This window comes from Aythya marila, assembly GCF_965140915.1.
Source record: "Aythya marila genome assembly, chromosome: 17".
NCBI lineage: Eukaryota > Metazoa > Chordata > Aves > Anseriformes > Anatidae > Aythya > Aythya marila.
The window spans coordinates 8,203,907-8,222,230 of NC_139058.1; the positions used below are offsets into that span (position 1 = coordinate 8,203,907).

Sequence of the window (18,324 nt, forward strand, 5' to 3'; positions counted from 1 at the left end):
TGCATGACTGTCCTCTTCCCCTCTCTGCCTGTAGAATTGGAACCGCAGCTCTTTCAAGCCTGTCTAGCGTTAACTGATCTAGCCTGACAGTGTGCGGGGGGTGGATTTTATTAATGAGCCCTTCTCAAAGGGATCGGCTCTTCAGTGCCAGGGAAGTCTTTGCTTCCATGAGGGTATTGGCTTTCATTTAGATGTAAAAGAGATGCCACATGGATTGAATCTCCATCTTGCTGAAAACCAGGCTGGTTACCTGTTGTGACCTGATCTTCCTACTACCTGCAAAACCATCAAGCACCGATTTGTGAACTCTTTCTGTGTTACAGAGCATCATACAGAGCAGGGCTGAACACTGCGCTCCAGATGCTGCCTGGGGTTCCTGGAGGATGACTATGGAAGGCAGATTAATCTATTCTTGATTACCAAGGATGGGAAGTGAAGACTCATAGTGTATGGGTCTGTATAATCAGAAAAGAGCTCTGCAGATCTGAAAATGGTGGCTGCATTGCAAGAGGAAACACATTAAGTGTAGTTGTTAGCAGTCCTCCAAGAGATTTGATTACCATGCTTCATTACTTGGTAATAAGAACACCAAATCATTTAGGAAAAGATTAGCCTTTTCTAATCTAAAAGAAGAGGAAGAAATCTTCCTTCCTTTTGGTGGTGGTGACTGGCAAAGATTAGCTTGCTTAATGCCTCTAGAAGTAATTGTATTCCTGTTTCAGCCAATGTGAACTCCAGCAATGGCAGTGCAGTGATGCCACATGCTCCACTGAGGAGGAAAAAGGAAGGAGTATTAACGCTTGTATCTTCTGTGATAAAAATCTGACGTATCTCTTCAATGAGAGTCTTGTGGAACTAGCATGTGATGCATTTATCATTGGGCAAAGACACTGAAACAGCTGAAAAAGTTGTTATAACTATACCTGTGTGCTGTCAGTTCTCAGCACCTGACAAATCTAAAGCCTTTTCTAAGTGACAGTGTTTAACGAAGTAGCCAGTTAGACCCATTACCAGCACCTAGCCTCTCTGCTTGCTTTGTTCCTGTTGCCTCACTGCCCAGGGTGGGGTTCTGAGCCTTAAGCTGCAAACTTGTCCTGCCCAGATTTGTTTAATTGCATAGCAAAGAACTGACTGCTTGTTGGCTCCACCCCTCACCTTCATTTCACTGAGGGTGTGTTGCAAATTAGATACCAGTGCTTGTTTCCGGATGGAAGCAAAGTAATCAAAGTGCTGCGAGGCTGGAATTGATGAAGTGGGAGGACAAGTGTACGTGATCCTTTGGAACGTGTCTAAAACAAACTGCAGTTGTGTTGCTTTTGAGGAAACATTAGATTTTCTTAAGAAGAAAAGGGAGTTGAAGTTGGAGAGGGGTGAGGAAGGGAAGGTACTGTGCTTAAAAACAAATAAATAAAATAACCCACCTGCTTGGAGAGAACTTAGTCAGAAAGCCAGGTCTTGAAGTCCTGGTAGAGCAGTCCCCAGACTCCAGTATTGCTATCTGCATCCCAAGTGCAGGTCTGGTCACAGCTCCCTGTTTGAAGATGTAATCACTCATGGAGCATGCACTGGTACAGGCATGCACGCAGAAGTTGGATAAGTTTGAGGGATCCGATTTGCCCATGCTGAGCCAGATGTTCCTGCCACAGAGTGATAGAAATCTTTGCTGTTAGTCTCCACTTGCTCTTTTCTCCCTCCCACTCACCTACTTGATCATTCAGCGTGGGGTATTTACTGCAAATGAAAGCCAAAGACTAGTGGTTGAAGGCAAAATGCATCGCAATGCCCTCCAGGTCTCTTGCATACCATGAGCAGGGTGTAACCCTGACAGTGCCCCAAGGCTGAGGCTATAATAATGCACGTACCTGGTAGCATGATGCTCACTTACTGCTCCCCCTGCTCAGGCAAAATTGGCAGGGCCTGTTGCACGTGCTGGAGTTCTTTCCCGTCACAGGGAGGGGGAAGGACAGGACTGGGAGCTGCTCAGCTGGGAGAACAAACAGTCTAAAGTAGAAGGAGCAGCTTTCCTGAGGGTAGGGTATGGCATTAAATACTTCACGAGGTGTGTTTTCCCCTAACACCATAGGCTACTTACAAGCAGCTTCATCTTGTTTGGCAGTCTCTTGAGATATTGGAGAACGTCTCTCTGTTGGAGCACAACCAGCTTCTCATATCACCACGCTTGTTACAAGCTGGTGGAATTTACAAGGAATGCCTTTGGCACAAATAAGCTTCGAGAAAGCTTGTGAAAGGTGAGACCAGTAGCAGCCCTCTTAGAAATGAAGCATGTAAGAAGTGTTCCTCCACTGCCACGGGCTGACTGAAGTGCATTTGGTGCTGTGGAGAGAGGCACGCTGCCCAGAGGGCACAGTTCCACCTAAAAATTCCCTCCCACCAGTGCAATGAGTTGCCCTCCAATGTACTAACTGAGCCAGTTGTTGGGGTAGGGGCAGAAGAAACTCCTACCTTTGGGAAAGCACTGTGCTGACAAAGACATTGATCTTGGAGGTGTTCCTTTGAACCAGTTAATGGTTACTAACCTGCCTTAAGTGCTGCACTCAGAAATGGCCAATACCAGACTAATTTTTCTTTTAAAGCCTCAGAACATGCTGCCCAGGGCTAATGGAATAATCTCCAATGATGCAAGGGCTGAGGGAATGTAGTCCTGTCTGTGCCTTATCTCTCCGTTAAGTCACACCTCTGTGCTGCAGAATTTAAACTCCCTTGCCCAGTATGTCCTGCTGAGGCAGGATTATTTGGTGTTCAGGCCTGAAGATCTGGGTTCTGCTTGTGATTTGCAGAAATGATATCTGCAACAGAATTGCTGCATCTCTTTCCTTGTTTGGGGGTTTGGTTTGTTTCCTTTTTGTAGATAAGGGATGAATAATCACTTCTCGGAAAGGGAGCTGCTATTGATGTCTGAGGGGCAGGTGCTCTGGTGCAAGAAGGTTTGATGCTGTAGAAACACTGCCTAGGCAGAAATGTAGCAGAGCCATCTTAGTGCTGGGCGAGCCTGCAACTGGAAACCTGCATACTCCCGGGAAGAGGGAGAAAGGAGTAAAATTTATATGACATAATTTGTAAACCAGCTGATGTGTTTTAAGAAGTGGATGGAATTTGAAACTTTGAAAGTGCGTCTTTGCCCTTGAATTGTTTGGTACCACCCCTCCTTACAAACCTTGGTGCTAATCTTGACTTGAAAGTGCATTGCCAAGTGGTTGGATCTAGTACGTCAGTGACCAGAACAGCCAGCAGTGAGCTGCTGCTGAATGTGTTTTCCCCACGTAGGAGAGAACATTCTCCATTGAACTGGGACTTGTTGCTAACAGGAACCTTGTTCTTTTGTTTCCTTCAAGGTGCTCTGAATGTCAGGATCCCCTCACGAACTGGTACTACGAGAAAGATGGGAAGCTGTACTGCCACAAAGACTACTGGGGGAAGTTTGGGGAATCTTGCCATGGCTGCTCTCTGCTGATGACTGGTCCTGTGATGGTAAGGACTCTGACATACCTGCCTCCAACTCCTTGTCCTTGGCTGGGAGTTGTCCTGGCTATTCAAATATCAAACTGAAAGTAACAGTCTCCTTGCTACTCAGCTTTTGTGTCACAGGTAAACAAAGAGGCTTGTATGTGCGTTGTCTAGATAAAGATTCATTTTGAAGAGGAGTAACTCTTAAAGGAGGGTGCTGTGAGGATGTGAAGCTTAAGAACAAAGAGAGCAAGGTGCTGAAATGCACAGATACAAGAAATAGAAGGGTGATTAATGGGACACTTGTTCAGTTTCTGTAGCACAGTGTTTGGGTTTCTCCATGGGGGGGGGGGTTTCCACTGCCCTGTAGTGGATACCTCTCAGCTCGGGATAAGTGATGGGTTGTGGCTTTGGGCTAGATTGCCATCCAGGTGCCAGCTGGGCTATAGCCAAAGTGGTTTTCTGGCCAATGGTATCCTGAAGTGGTGTTAGTCCTATTTGTTTTGAAACACTGAACTCTGCCTGGACAATACGGGGCTCACCTAAATATTCCACTCCTTGCCACAGCCTTGCAAATATTTAACCTTTATAACTGTCAAGAATGAAACATGGCCATTATTTTCTAGGGCCTAAATAAAAGCAGTATGGTACTCAGTACTGAGACCATTTCTCATTGTCTGCCTGAATCTTTGCGAAGTATCATCAATAAGGGAAGTTATTACAAGGAAAACAGAAAAACAGACCTCAATGAATAAGAATAGTCTTTAAAGGTATTTTGTTGTCTCAGCTTGCCTTATTTTTTTCTGTCAGCTGACTGGTAAGTATATAAATTTGTGTGTTGCCTGTCTGCCAAAAAAAAAAAAAAAAAAAAGCCCTTTCAGCTTTATTAATTCAGGCGTAGCATTAGTTGTCATGCCAAGAGCAACTGAACAGGAAGGTTTAATATCTTGTTTACTAGTCTGCAGCAGGCTATCAACTATTTTTGATAGTTGAACAGCTGCCAAATATAACAGAGGTTCCTGGGACACAAGCTTTGCTTTGCGTGTTGATATGTTTGTTTCAGAGAAGTTTTTTAAACAAGGTGCCAAAGATGAGGTTCAGGAAAGGTAGACTGGGCTAATTTAACTCTGAAGTAAAAGAATGCCACTTGGCTGTGAGATCTGAATGAACAAATTAATGAGAAGAAAGCAGGAGCTGCAGCTGCTGATTGCTTTTAGTTCTACTAAGCGCTTCCCTTTTCTGTCTGTAGGTGGCTGGCGAATACAAGTATCACCCCGAGTGCTTTGCTTGCATGAGCTGCAAAGTGATCATTGAAGATGGGGACACTTACGCGCTCGTGCAGCATTCCACTCTCTACTGGTAAGATGGAGCTGAATGCTTTGCCACTGGGAAATTGCGTTGTTACCTGCTGTATGTTTAAAGCACGTTTATCTGGCTCCGTGTGGGTCAGCTTAATGCCATGCTAAGGAATGCTGGGAAGCTGCCTTTTGTGGGAGGGAGGAAGGAATGGAGTAAGCACAAAAACTATGGATTAGGGTCGATGACAGAACGTAGAAGTGTGAGGGTGGCAGGGAGGGGAAGGACACTGCCATAACGACTTTCTTCACTTCTTTTAGTGGAAAATGCCATAACCAGATTGTGCTGACACCGATGATAGAAAAACACTCCACTGAGTCTCTGCGTGAGCAGTTGCCTTACACATTGACACTCATCTCCATGCCAGCAGCTACTGATGGCAAGAGAGGTTTCTCCGTATCTGTTGAAGGTGGCTGCTCCAGCTATGCCACTGGTGTCCAAGTGAAGGAGTGAGTATGACAAAGCTGTGTGCAAAGTTCATGCCTGTTCAGAGGGAGCAGGTAAATCTTCTGCAACACTGCTGTTCTGCCAACTGCTTTAACTGCTGTGGGGATCGGTCTTGGTGGAACAGGAACATTTGAGAATTGTAATGGACTTTCAAATTTTGCAACTAGGCAAATGAAAAGCCCTCCCCAAACCAGCTCAGACCTAAGCACTTACTCTAGTAGAGATTAGTATTCATAATAAAGATTTTACTTCAAAATACCAATTCAAAATGAAGCATCAGAGATCAAGTATTTTTTATAATTCTGCCTAAAATGACTTTTTTTCTCCCCGCTATAATTCCCATGTTTAGAGTTAACAGGATGCACATCAGCCCAGATGTCCGAAATGCCATCCACCCTGCAGACCGTATCCTGGAGATTAATGGAGCTCCTATTCGTACACTACAGGTGGAGGAGGTATGTAGAGTTCCGTTCTGAAGCCTCCTTTTCATCAGTCTTTCTAGAACTTTCCTGTCTGTTGGCACTGTTCTCCCACCCTACGTAGTGTGTGTGTGTACAACCATAGTACTCATGGTAACAGTACTAACAGAAATGAAGACAAACTCTGCTGCCCATCCCAACTGAAGAGGGAAGTGTAACAAATGGAAATGCAGTTAGGGTGCAGTTTTGAATTTGTGGCATTCAGTCACAAGGGAAGATAAGGGAAGCATCTTAGAGGACAGAGGCTGCGAAGACCCTCCGTGTATTAGTGGTGAAGTCTGATGTTCTGATCACTTTAGAGGCAGCTAGTAATAGACAAAGGCTTGGCTGATCATAGGGGTGAGTTTCCCATTGCAAAAAAAAAAAAAAAAAAAAAAGTATTTGGTGTCTATATTTACAAGTAAATGCTTTGTACAGTTACCAGGTGATGCTGCAAGTGTGTAGTGAGACCACCATTACCTGCACTACACAAAGGTTTTATATTCTGTTGGTATTGAACAGAACAGTAGGAGCACAACGGCTTTTGCAAAGCTGTTTTCTACAGCATTGTTCAGGATAGAATCCTGAGTAATTTTCAAACACTTCTCAGAAAAAATAAATATGTTTGGTCTCTTGTAGCTAACCAGAACAGAAGAGGCTTTGGATAGCATGAGAAATTTCTCTGTCACAATTTCTTGGCTTGTCTGGTAGACAACTGTGGTGTGTGTAATTAAACCACAACTATGGAGTGATCTCACTGAACTCTCTGAAGGGCATTCTTCTCTGTCTCCTCTATCTGCTATTATTCATGTTCCTCGTATCTGCTATCATCCTGTTCTTTGGTTTGATTGCAGGTGGAGGACTTGATTCGCAAGACAAGCCAGACGCTTCAGCTGCTGATAGAGCATGACCCTGTTTCACAGCGCTTAGACAGGCTTCGTTTGGACTCACGGCTTCCCACCCACATAAAGCCACCCATTTCCCCCCGCTCCATCTCTCCACTGGACATCAAGGAGAATCTGGAAGGAACGCTCCGCCGGCGATCCCTCAGGTAAAGACCTGAAAGCACGGTCTCTGACCTTGCTTGCTTTGCCCTGGCTGGGTTGCTCTGTGATTGAAAATGACTGCAGAGACATGACTAATCTGTGGTATGAGCCTTAGTATGAGCCATTGGTGAAGCGGTTGAGGAGCTCCACTTTTACCATAGAAAAGATACAGGGTTTACAGGGTTTTAGTTAGAAAATAAAATGGCTGGGAAAGAATGTGTCCTCAAACGGAATATGACTCAGGCCTGGTATTTGGGAAAAATCTTGTCTTCTTAGGCTGGTGTGCTCAGTTGCTCATTCAGTCATTTACCAATATTTTAATCTTTGTTTAGAAGTAATAAGAGCTTCATCTTCACAGCTTCCTCCTTCTCAGAAGGTCCATATCTGACTCTGCAGGAAATGTTGGGCAGCCCTGGCTTGGAGGCTGCTCTAGGTTTGCAGAGAGCTTCCATGGTGCTGGGAGAACATCTGGCTTTTGAGATACGAAGAGCACTGAAGCACATCTAGAAACTGGTCTCTTAAGAGTTAATGATGGTATACATTGACTCATAAAGCTTTCTAGCAACTTCCCTGACCTTCTCATTTCTTTTGCTTTCTAGGCGAAGTAACAGCATTTCTAAGTCTCCTGGCCCCAGTTCTCCGAAGGAACCGCTCCTTCTGAGCCGTGACATCAGTCGCTCTGAATCCCTACGTTCCTCCTCTAGCTGCTCCCAGCAAATCTTTCGGCCCTGCGACCTGATTCATGGAGAAGTACTAGGAAAAGGATTTTTTGGACAAGCAATCAAGGTGAGGAAGCTCCCCAAACATTCATCGGTTACTCCGATTAAGCAGTGTCTGCCTGTCTCAGAAACTTGCCACTGTCCCAGTAGCCTTTCTTTGCTCTGCTGATAGTGGTCAGTCTCAGAACTCACCTGGGTTGCTCAGTGAGATCCATTTCTCTGTTTTGTTCCCTGACCATGAGCATCTCTAGCTGCAGATGGTTTTGACGTTGTCCTATTTGAACGTCAGCCTTGGCCATACATGATCATCTCCTGAGTTAGTGCCTGTGTCACAGCAATCACCGAGGCTGGGAGGGAGAAGGGGGAAGAAGTTACACTTGCTTTTATAAAAATCTTTGTGAAGAAGAGATGCTGAATGAGGAGTTAAACACGTTCTCACCCACCATTAGTGTGGCATACTCAAGGGTTTGTGAGGCTGATGTAGTGAACTCTGAACCCCCAGCAGAGCCTGAATGTGGTGGTAGTTGTCAGGTCTTGCATGACTCTCATAGTTAAAATCTCCATTAATAGCAGTTCTGCTCTCTTGCATTTAAGCTCTCTGATCTTGACTAGGGGTGCTCAGGAGCTCTTCTCCTAGCATCCCTGACAGCATCAGGAGGCAGCTGTCTCTGCCTTACCAAAGGTGCTGTGATCTCCTCAGTACTCGGATTGCTATTCACCATGTTATGGGACTTTTCTCCTTATACCTTGTTCATCTCATGCTTCCACGGATGGTGGTGAGCCAGTACTACAAACCCAATGCTTTTGATCTATACTAATGAGCATATTTCTCTTCTCCTCTGCTCATAGACAAATAACAGGTCCAGGTAAGCAGAACCCTTCCTCTGTCGCATGCTTTTGTCATCTGCGTCCCCACAGTTAATGGCACAAAGGCATTTCTTTTCTGCTCAAATTACCTGATAGCCATCCTGGTGCATGCTCTGGAAATTAAAATTGCCCTCTTAGAGTTTCATGATGACACCTGTTTCAGTTCTGCTGGTATGTCAGCTTACGAATTCCACTTAGCCTTGTCTTGTCTTTGTCTTTTCAATTCCCTTTATCTTTGGGTATTAGATATTCCTGGCTTTCATGTCCCTGGCTGAAATGTGTAGTGTTCCCTGGCTCGCTACTTACATATGGATGCTTGATTTCAGATGGGAGCAGAAGAATATTGTACTCCTGCTTCTGTTGTGTCGTTCTGTTATTCCATAAAATTGTATTCTACTTGTATCAGCTTGCTATGTCCAATGGTTCCAAACAACTCTTGTGCCACAGAGTTTGCAAGAGCTAACAAGCTTTCTAAATCCTGTAACTGGTCTTGTGTTCTGGGTTACAGTTCTGGAGGTTTTCCGAAAGGCTTTTTATTTTAAAAGGTATGATTGGAAAAAAAAAAAAAGTGATAATTTATTTGAGTTTCAGATTGAATGTTTTTGGTGTAACAAGTACTGTATCCAGTCAGAACAGTCTCCTTCTGTTCCTAGAGAAAAGGTGGTTGTTTAGTTATCTGGAGATCTTAAGGAGACTGAGCTGTCCAAGCAAAGCGACTGAAGGGACAGAGGATTTCCAGTAAAACCTGCTCATCAGAATTTGGCCCCTTTCTATTTATTCCTGTACCTTGTGCACGTAAGGCAGAGCTGATTAAAAGAAACCTCTAGAACACAGCAAAATGTTAGAAACTAGTTGGATACAGGCAGCTCTTGAGATATTTGAAATGCTTTCAGTGTCAAGAGCCAGGAAATATGTTGCTGAATACCTACCGTGTGGATTTCTGGGTTTGCCACCATATTGGGATGTTCCTTGCAGGTAGCAATACACTGTTCTGAGGAGCATGGTGAAACAAGTGCTTCCCGCCTTACCTGAATATGCTGTGCATCCTAGTTCTTGCATGACTAAATTTGATAAGCTCATTAGAAAGAGCAAGCTTCAGAGTCACCATTAACACCAAAGCATGTGGTAATGTAGTTTTGCATTGCTGGGTTTCACTCCTGATGCAAATGAACATTGGTTCCTTTCTGATACAAATGAAGCTGTTAGGACCCGTGTACAAAATGTGAGCATCACGCTGGGCAAGTGTTTTTCCTAGAGGAACTTGAGACATGCACAAGTATGGAATTGATGCCTTCGGAGGTTTTGACAGCTCAACCTTATGCTGCCTAAAGTGGAGACTTCAGCTCTGGTTCTTGGGATGCTGTTGGTCTCTTGGTATGACCCTCTGTCGGCTTGAGGGGATTTCTGTTTCTCTTACAGAATTTCTGCTGAATTCTGAAAGGAGAAATTTTATGCTGTTTTCTGCAGATTCCTGGGCTTTTGTGTTTTCTCCTCTGTATATCCTCCTCCAGATAGAAGGGGAATATTACGCTCTCTTTCAGAAGAGTTGCAAGAGCTTTGGAGCTATGTATTCTTGAACCTTGCCTGTAGTTGTGGTGTCTGTTTCCACCAGGTGACTCACAAAGCAACGGGAAAGGTGATGGTGATGAAGGAGCTGATTCGCTGTGATGAGGAAACACAGAAGACTTTTTTGACAGAGGTAGGAGCAAGATTTCCAAAAATGACCAAGCCAGTAGTATGGTGGCACTCCGTTCCACCTCCCCCAGTGAAAAAGGGATCATGCCAGCAGACTGGCAGGAATTGAGGTGCTAAGGAGGGAGACGTTACACTGGGGAAAGCCTGATACCAGCTGAACGTTTGCTGCAGTGAAGTGTGACTTGCTTAAACTGAGCAGAAGGCATGACTTCAGCTCCCAGTTCATTAATTTTTCAATAATAAAAAGTGGTCTGAGTCTGAAGCAAATAGAGCTGTGCAAATACATAAAGGATTTATCCCTTGAGCCTTGTGCATAAATACAAGTGATGAGGGCCAATATCCATAAGATGTTTAAGACTCCTGCTGTATTTAAACTAAGCTTTTTTCTTGGTGGCTGCCTACCATGTTTTTCAAAGTCTGATTTAGCTTAAAAGCAGGCAGCTCTCTAAACAGCTGACACTGCTATTCTGATCCTGGCATGCACAATATGGAACAGATAGCTGCCCTGGAGAACACCTATCTCTCTTAAAAGTTAACCAAACCCAAGGATGCTCTCCTTAAAGACTAAGATCAGGTTAATCGCACAGTGTGGAAAAGAAGAGGCAACACATAATTGACTGCTTTAAGATTAGGGTTTGAGTGTACTCTGTGGGGCCTGGAGGTGACTTACAGGATGGGAGTGCTGTCCTCTGCTGGGGCAGGAGCAGTACACACATCACTGCAGACAGAATTTGCCAGGACTTACTCCATTCTGCACCTTGGGGTGGGATGTCTGCTTCCCAGGTGAAAGTGATGCGCAGCTTGGATCACCCCAACGTGCTGAAGTTCATCGGTGTACTGTACAAGGACAAGAAGCTAAATCTCCTCACTGAGTACATCGAGGGTGGCACCCTGAAGGACTTCCTCCGCAATGCGGTGAGTATGTGCTGAGGAGAAGCCTCGTAGACCTCCATTGTGGAACAAGGTTGACAATGTGCTGTGGCTGTGCCAACCTTACGATGTTTGTTGGTAGTCTTTTGCTTTGGAGCTATGTGGAAAAGCTTTTTCTTAGCTGTGGGTGGCTTGGAGCAGGAAGGGCCTTCTTCCTGGGGCTATAGCATTTCTCTGACTGCTGTAAGAGTCCCTGTTGAGGAATCGCTGTCACCAGCTGGCTGGTAATGTAGACCCTGACTGAGGACTTGTCTTTCAGGACCCGTTTCCCTGGCAGCAGAAGGTCAGCTTTGCCAAAGGAATTGCTTCTGGCATGGTGAGTCAGACAGTTCATTCATCACTGAGCAAACCTCCAGGGTGAGGGTTAGCAGCTTCAGCAGTGTGGTGTATGAGGGGTTGTGGATCCTGCGTGACTACTAGCAAATAGTTGTTGAGGCCTGTAAATGTAAAGGGACATACTTGCTTGGAAATCCCTAACAGTGACTTCTCTCTGTTCCAGGCTTACTTGCACTCCATGTGCATCATTCACAGAGACCTGAATTCACACAATTGCCTAATTAAGTTGGTGAGCTATACCTCTGTTCTCCACAGCATGCTGTTCCCTTCCTTGTCATCTTCCTACCCTGGTTTTCTCCACACGATGTTGAGTTCAGAGCCCCGTCTTGTCAGGTTGGGACTGATTTCAGAGAGGCTTAGTGCCCTAAACAAGGGAACTTTGTCTTCATGTGGGATTTCCCAGATTGATCCTGCTTTTACCGTTTCTTCATTCTGTTCTCTTCCCCTCCTTTCCTGTGGTAGCATCTATTAAGTTGTGTTATAAGTTAGTACATCTGAACTATGAAATGTAGAGCTCTACAGCTGCTTCTGTTCTTGTAGCCACTTGCTGACTGTTTTATTACCTCTCAAGACTCAGACAAGTGTGCAGGTGTGTGCACATGTGTACACCCTCTTTTGAACTGCTTTTAGGTCGCAAGATTTTTGTGTAACTTCATTTGCTCAAGCCCTTGTTCACTTGACTGGAATATGAGATGAGTATCTAGGCTTCAAGAGATCCAGGATGAAAGGCTCAGTTAATTTCTGGCCAGGTAGAATAGGACGGTCTGAAAAGAAAGGTCCAAGTTTGCCCCAGCAAGTGTAGCAAAGTTAATGGGTTTCATGCTAGCAACCACAAAAGGAAAAAATATGAGAGGAAATAATAGGTTGGAATTGTGAATTGGGTGTCATATACCTGTCTAGACAGCTTGCTACACTCGATGCAGAAAACCTTGCTAGTAGTCTTTACAGTGTAGTTGACAGTGAACAGGAATTGCAGCCTTTTTGCTCCTGAATGAAGTTGAGGAGAATCAGTGGCTTAATCTAAATCCCTTGTGTAGGATAAGACGGTGGTGGTGGCTGACTTTGGTCTGTCTCGGCTAATTGTGGAGGAAAGAAAAAAGCCCACTCTGGAGAAACCATCTGCCAAGAAACGAACCCTGCGGAAAAGTGACAGGAAGAAGCGCTACACAGTGGTTGGCAACCCATACTGGATGGCCCCAGAAATGCTAAATGGTAAGATACTGATAGCAAGGCACAGGCAAGGAGCCAGCCTGTGTCAAGGTATAGGGATGATAGGATTACTGAAAGCTCTCGGCCCCTAGTAACAATCAAACCTATTAGAGCCTATGGTTTTAGACCTGCTAATACACAAGCTTATTTATACACACAGGTACCTGAGCTGCACTTCTTTTGCAGTACCTGCCCTGATAAGCCCTTGTACCATCAGAGGTAACATTTCTGGCAGATAGCAGGATTCTTCAGAAGGGCAGCAGACCTAAACTTCCTACAGTCCAGTATCAGGGAAGATAGAAAAGGCCTGAAACAAATCTGAACCCAAGAACAATTTCTGTTAGAGCCACTTGCTTTGTAGCTGCCCCTTGAACTGGGAGTCATTAAACTCCAGGATGAGGCTTATGTGTGTGGTTGCGTAGATCCAGGGAAAAGCCATCTGCTGCCAGCTTTGCTGAAATCTTGGGATTGAGGTGAGGGTGGGGGTTGCCCAAGTGCAGGGAAATCCGTGTTTGTTTGTTTTTTGGCATATAGCCCACAGTTGCACTAAGGATGAACTATGTCCCTTTGGGCAAAAAACTGCCCCAGCAGGAGTTGAGGTAAAGGTGAAATACAGTGGACACCATGTCCTCCCAGTGAGCAGGTCTGTCTGGCCAGGCTGAGCAGCTGGGCTGCCTATGTGATCAATATTGCCTGACGTAGTCCATTGGAGAAGAGAGGACTTGGCTCTTCTCTCCAATATTCAACAGTTCTTCACGTTACCTTCTTGGGTACTCTCCTGTTTTCCTCCTCTCAAGGCCTACAGGCCCATCTGAGTCCAAGGCTGCTTCTCAGAGGCTGTCTCAGACCTGGCATTTGTCAGGAGAACAGCAAGAATGCAGTATGACATCACCTCTACAAAAAAGGCTGTTTATACCGGATATTGGCTAGGGAGGGGTGTGTCTGTACGCACAGAGTGGCGTGCTGGAGCCAGTCTAGTTCCCAGATTCTAAGCGCTGCTGGTACGTAATTTATTACCTCTGCAGTCACTGCAGCAGGGACTCACTGCTGGGGAAGCTGAACACTGACTTACTGCTGTGTAGAGAGGCACTAAAACAGCAGTCAATGGAAATGGGCATTCCAGTCATCCTTAGCATTTGCTTTGACCTCTGATATGTGAGGCTTCCCTGCCTTGTCCTTTTCTTCTCCAGCAGAAGGAAGAAGCAGAGTTTAAAATAAGTGGAGGTGATGTATACCAGCTGCACTTTCCTATACATGTCTTGGGGCAACTGACCCTGCTCAGATTTAAACCTTGCTTTATATCCTGTGTGGAGGGCCCTCCAGGAAATACGCTTAGTTAAGCTTTGGAGGCCAAGCCCAAGACAGATGCTGGCAGCTCCTGGAATAGATGGGTGGGGAATTGTCTGTCACAAAGCTGAATGCCTCATGTTTCCTGTAGGACAGAGCTATGATGAGACAGTGGACATCTTCTCATTTGGGATTGTTCTTTGTGAGGTAAGTCCAGGACATCACATGGCATCTTCAGTGGACTTTTCCTTTTCCATTACCATCTCCTTCCACATGTTGTATCAGACAGTTCCCTGTGGCTGAGTATGCAGCCTGTGACAGCACCGTGAGTTAGGCTGGGAGTATAAAACTTACCCTGCATCTGTTCTCTGTCAGGTTCTGAGTGAGCCCTGGTATCCATTTTGCTAGAAGAGATGTTCCCCAAAATTGTGATTTATTTATTCATATTGCCTCAATAAAAGAACAGTCAGCTGTATAATCTCAGTAAATTCAGGGCCTCCCCTGTGGATGGCACATGTTTTCAAAGAAGAGGAAACCGAAACTTCTTTGCAGGTGGATTAATGAAGCATGCACCCTGAAGTCTGCTGGCTTAGCATATCTCGAGTCAATGCACGTTCTTACTATTATATTGGGCTTTTCTGTCTGCAGAGCAGAGAGCACCATTTAAGCTGCAAGGTATTTTCAGTTTTAAAAGACAGTGGAAGTACAGATGAAAGCTGCGGTGTTATGTGTACAGGGAACGCAGCACTGACAGGAACACCAGGAGAGACCAGCACAGTTTCATCTTCAGTGTTTGGATGAAGGGGACAGAAGATGTCAGTGCATAAATCTTTGTGGCCTCATCTGGAGCTCTCTCTGTACTGGGCTCTCATTTTGGAGAATGTTGTGGCTATGAGCGATAGTTTTAGGAATGCGGAAAATCTGTTTGTGGAACTAAAACAATTGTTTTATCTAGAGGAAAAAAGAAAAGACAAAGGGGGTGGTAGCATATGAACATTTCACTTGTTACCAAAACCAAGATGCTAAAATGCTTAAAAAAAAAAAAAAAAAAAGGAAGTAACCCTGCCAAAATACATAATAGGCGTTCACTAGCTAGTTACAGGATGTGGTTGTACTGCTGAGTTTATTGGCAGAGAAAAGCGTAAGTAGTTACAAATAACACCCTTTCTGTGATACCTGATGAGTCTTTATACCTAACACTCTTCCCATGTGAGAGTTTGTATTGACATTGGCCTCCTTTGGACCCAGAGCACCCTACAGCTCTCTGCAATGGGTATGTTCCCTCTTAGTGTACTTTGAGTCCCCTAGCACTGTAGGTGGTGAGTGTACCTCAGTGGGGTATGTGGCGAGAACTGGGACTTCAAGTGCTGGGACAAGGCTTCTCTTTGTTCCACCCATCCCTTTCCTCTACTGGCTCTTGTCTGCAACCTCCTAGGCATTGGTTACGGTTGTTCTTTCTACTCCTTACCCTCTGGGTGTGGGTGAGTTGAATTTGCCAGTAACTGAGCAGCTCAGAATCTGTTGTGCTGTTGCATTTACAGCACTTCCTTGATCAAGTTCCATATGACAAGGGAGCTTTGCTGGTGGTGATGTAAGATTGAGAAGAGAGATGGGATGGGGATGCAGGTTGCGTTAGTTACCTGTGATCAGGAGGGGCTGCATCCTCCCCCAGCACCATACATCAGAGTGAAACACTGTTGAGCTCCCTGGGAGGTACATGTTGTCCTGTCCAGCAGAAAAACCCTGGGGAGAAACAAGAGGTGTCTGGGCCTTCCTCTACAACAGTAACCATGTGCCAGGTCTTGTAAAAGTTTCACCTGAAGTTTGCCCGTATGCAGTGTCTTGCTTATTCCCGTGTGCAGCTAGTCCCATTGGAGAGGAGCAACAGCATTTCTGCTCTTTCTCTTTCAACCTAAAACTTTGAAGGAGTCCCTGCCTAATGTTGGAGTTTGCAGCTTGTTAATGCTCTGGGGCTGTTACTGTACTTAAGCATACCTCTCATTTCTCCCTAGATCATAGGCCAGGTTTATGCTGACCCAGACTGTCTCCCACGCACACTGGATTTTGGCCTTAATGTTAAGCTGTTCTGGGAAAAGTTTGTTCCTGCTGACTGTCCTCCAGCCTTTTTCCCTCTGGCTGCCATTTGCTGCAGACTGGAACCAGAGAGCAGGTAGGTTTGGTGCTGGGAGCACCCCTCTTAGTAAGCCTGGAGGGTGTGTTCCACCCTTGGTGGAAGGATTGCTCTGCACAGCAGAGGAGGGGGGAATCATATTTGGGCAACTGGCCCAGCTATTCCACGTGCTGTTCTGCTTCATCTTCCCCACTCACATTTCCTCACTGCTGCTTCTAGGCCCCCTTTTTCCAAGCTGGAAGATTCCTTCGAAGCTCTCTCTCTCTACCTGGGAGAACTTGCCATCCCCCTCCCGTCTGAGCTGGAAGAGCTGGACCACAACGTGAGCGTGCAGTACGGACTGACCCGTGACAAGCTCCCTGAAAACACAACCTAGTCAGCTTGTCCTGCTGCCTGCACCACTTCTGTTGGAGTTGAGTGACGGGGAGGGAGATGCACTTCAGCCACTTCCAGGGCATTAATGGGGCACCGTGCTGTGCGTTCGCTGCATTGCCTCTCTCTCCCCACCCAACCCTCCTCCTTTTGGACATCCTGATTCACTGTGGATTTCTGGCATGTTTCAGAAGCAAAAAGGGCTGTTTCCTGCCAACTGCACCTATGAAAGCTGCTCAACACTATTTTTCTGGCTTGAGAAATGTTTCTCTGGCCTTTTTAGGCTTCTTTACTGTGGTGCCTTAGAACTTGGCTGCAAGCTGTGAAGCCACCCCGGCCTGTCTGCCAGGGAGGGAATTGCTATAGGAAACTCTCCTGGGCGAGGACCAGCACTTCTGGAACTTCTGGAACTCCTTCCACTGACTACCCTGCTCAGAAAGTTGGGAAAATTGGACATCTGGCAAAAGGCCCCACCAGGACAGTTTGTGTGTGTGTGTGTGTGTGTTGTGTGTGTGTATGTTTGTGCATGTGTTTTCCAAAACAGCCTGTTGAAATTTTGGCCTCCAGTGTATAGGGAGTGAAAAAGCCTAGGAAATGGACAACTCTCATGGGGAAACGTGTATGCATTTTTGTTTTGTTTTGTTTTTGTGGGTTTTTTCTTCTTCTCTCTCTGAATACCTCCAAAAGCCTGAAACACTAAGACTGAGCTCTGCTTGCCCCTCCTGATACTGACCCAGGCAGGCAGCAGATGAGGCACTTGAACATCTTCAGACCCTGAGCCTGCACAGCAAGTCTTGCCTGCCTAAGGACCTTAACCTATATGAGATTATTTGAACCTGAATATGTAGAACTGCACTAGGCACTGGCCGAGCTCATCCATGGAGAGATGAAGCTGCTGGAGTGCTTGGCCTGTGGACATGAGGTCACACAAAGGGTGGCAGAAGGTGCTCTTCAGGAAGCTGAAGGTCTGAAGTGGCTCACACTTTGTGCATGAGAGATGTGCCCAAGGCTACTTCAAGGATGGACTTGGTAGTAAACAGAAAAGTGATGGAGACTGTCCCATCCAGCCAGGAGTGGCAGCTGGAGAACTAATAATTCCGTTGCCATTACCTCATCTTTCCCTGCAGGCTGTGCAAGTTGCTCCCTTTGAAGGTCTTCTTGCAGCTGCTGTTGTAGCCCCTGAGCTGATTGTCCAAGCAGAAACTTTCTTCAAGGTCATTCCCTGCTTTGGGGAAGAAAAAAGGGCTTGGAGTCACTGGGAGGGGGGTGGGGGTTGTTTTCTTCCAGCACTTCAGCTGATGGAGAAGGAAGCAAGCTACTGTCTCAGTAGCTCATGTGGTTGTCAGAACCGAACAAAAAGCTGGCTCAAGTCCTGCTCTTAAGTTCTACAAACCTCTTGGTTTAACTGGAGTTTTAGTGTGCTTTCTCCTTGTGTCCTCCCCACCCCTCTCAGCGCTGAATGGTGGGAAATGGGTGTTAAGTTACTTTGATTTCCACCACTTACCTGTTAATTTAAAGTATCATGTAAAATGACATGGGACCAGTCATCACCTGACAAAGTGTGAGTGGGGGTGGGGTGGGGCTAGTCTGTGTAGTGGTATTTTAGAAACCCTGGGGACGGCTCGTGCTGTGAGTCAGTGAAGGAGCCTCTTGGAACTGGGTCCAGTGGATTCAGGATTGTTAATAGGATTCCCCGCCTCCCTGCTTAGGCTGGTTTGTGAGGGGACCCCTGAAGGGGAGATTCCTGGGTCATGTGTGGGTGAGGTTTATGAACTGTGATTTGCACAGCTCCATGATCTAACTAAATTAAAAGACAGTAAATGTATGCTGTGGAAACAGGTTTGTGTTGTCTGTGTGGTACATAAAACATCAAGCTCTAACTTGTTTCTGTTGTCACAAAATCTAAGAACTCCCTTTATTGAGCCAGAGGGCTCTATCACACACAGGATCACTGAGATGCAGTGTAAGTGTGCTGTAGTCCTAGTCACCTGGAGTGGTGGAAAGGG

The 18,324-nt window shown here is 45.7% G+C and overlaps 1 protein-coding gene across 4 annotated transcripts in view; it reads left to right on the forward strand.

Moving 5' to 3' along the window:
* Nucleotides 1-18,157, forward strand: part of LIMK2 (LIM domain kinase 2) — a 30,097-nt gene extending 11,940 nt beyond the window's left edge. For all 4 annotated transcript variants that reach the window (XM_082774478.1, XM_082774481.1, XM_082774480.1 and 1 more), the window contains 14 exons: nt 3,354-3,489; nt 4,715-4,824; nt 5,082-5,270; nt 5,618-5,723; nt 6,581-6,777; nt 7,372-7,558; nt 9,971-10,057; nt 10,837-10,968; nt 11,243-11,299; nt 11,483-11,548; nt 12,357-12,531; nt 13,967-14,022; nt 15,828-15,985; nt 16,166-18,157. In XM_082774478.1, coding sequence (XP_082630604.1) covers nt 3,354-3,489; nt 4,715-4,824; nt 5,082-5,270; nt 5,618-5,723; nt 6,581-6,777; nt 7,372-7,558; nt 9,971-10,057; nt 10,837-10,968; nt 11,243-11,299; nt 11,483-11,548; nt 12,357-12,531; nt 13,967-14,022; nt 15,828-15,985; nt 16,166-16,322 — 1,813 coding nt within the window. In that variant the 3' untranslated portion in view covers nt 16,323-18,157. The remainder of the gene's footprint in view (nt 1-3,353; nt 3,490-4,714; nt 4,825-5,081; nt 5,271-5,617; nt 5,724-6,580; nt 6,778-7,371; nt 7,559-9,970; nt 10,058-10,836; nt 10,969-11,242; nt 11,300-11,482; nt 11,549-12,356; nt 12,532-13,966; nt 14,023-15,827; nt 15,986-16,165) is intronic.
* Nucleotides 18,158-18,324: the final 167 nt, after the last annotated feature.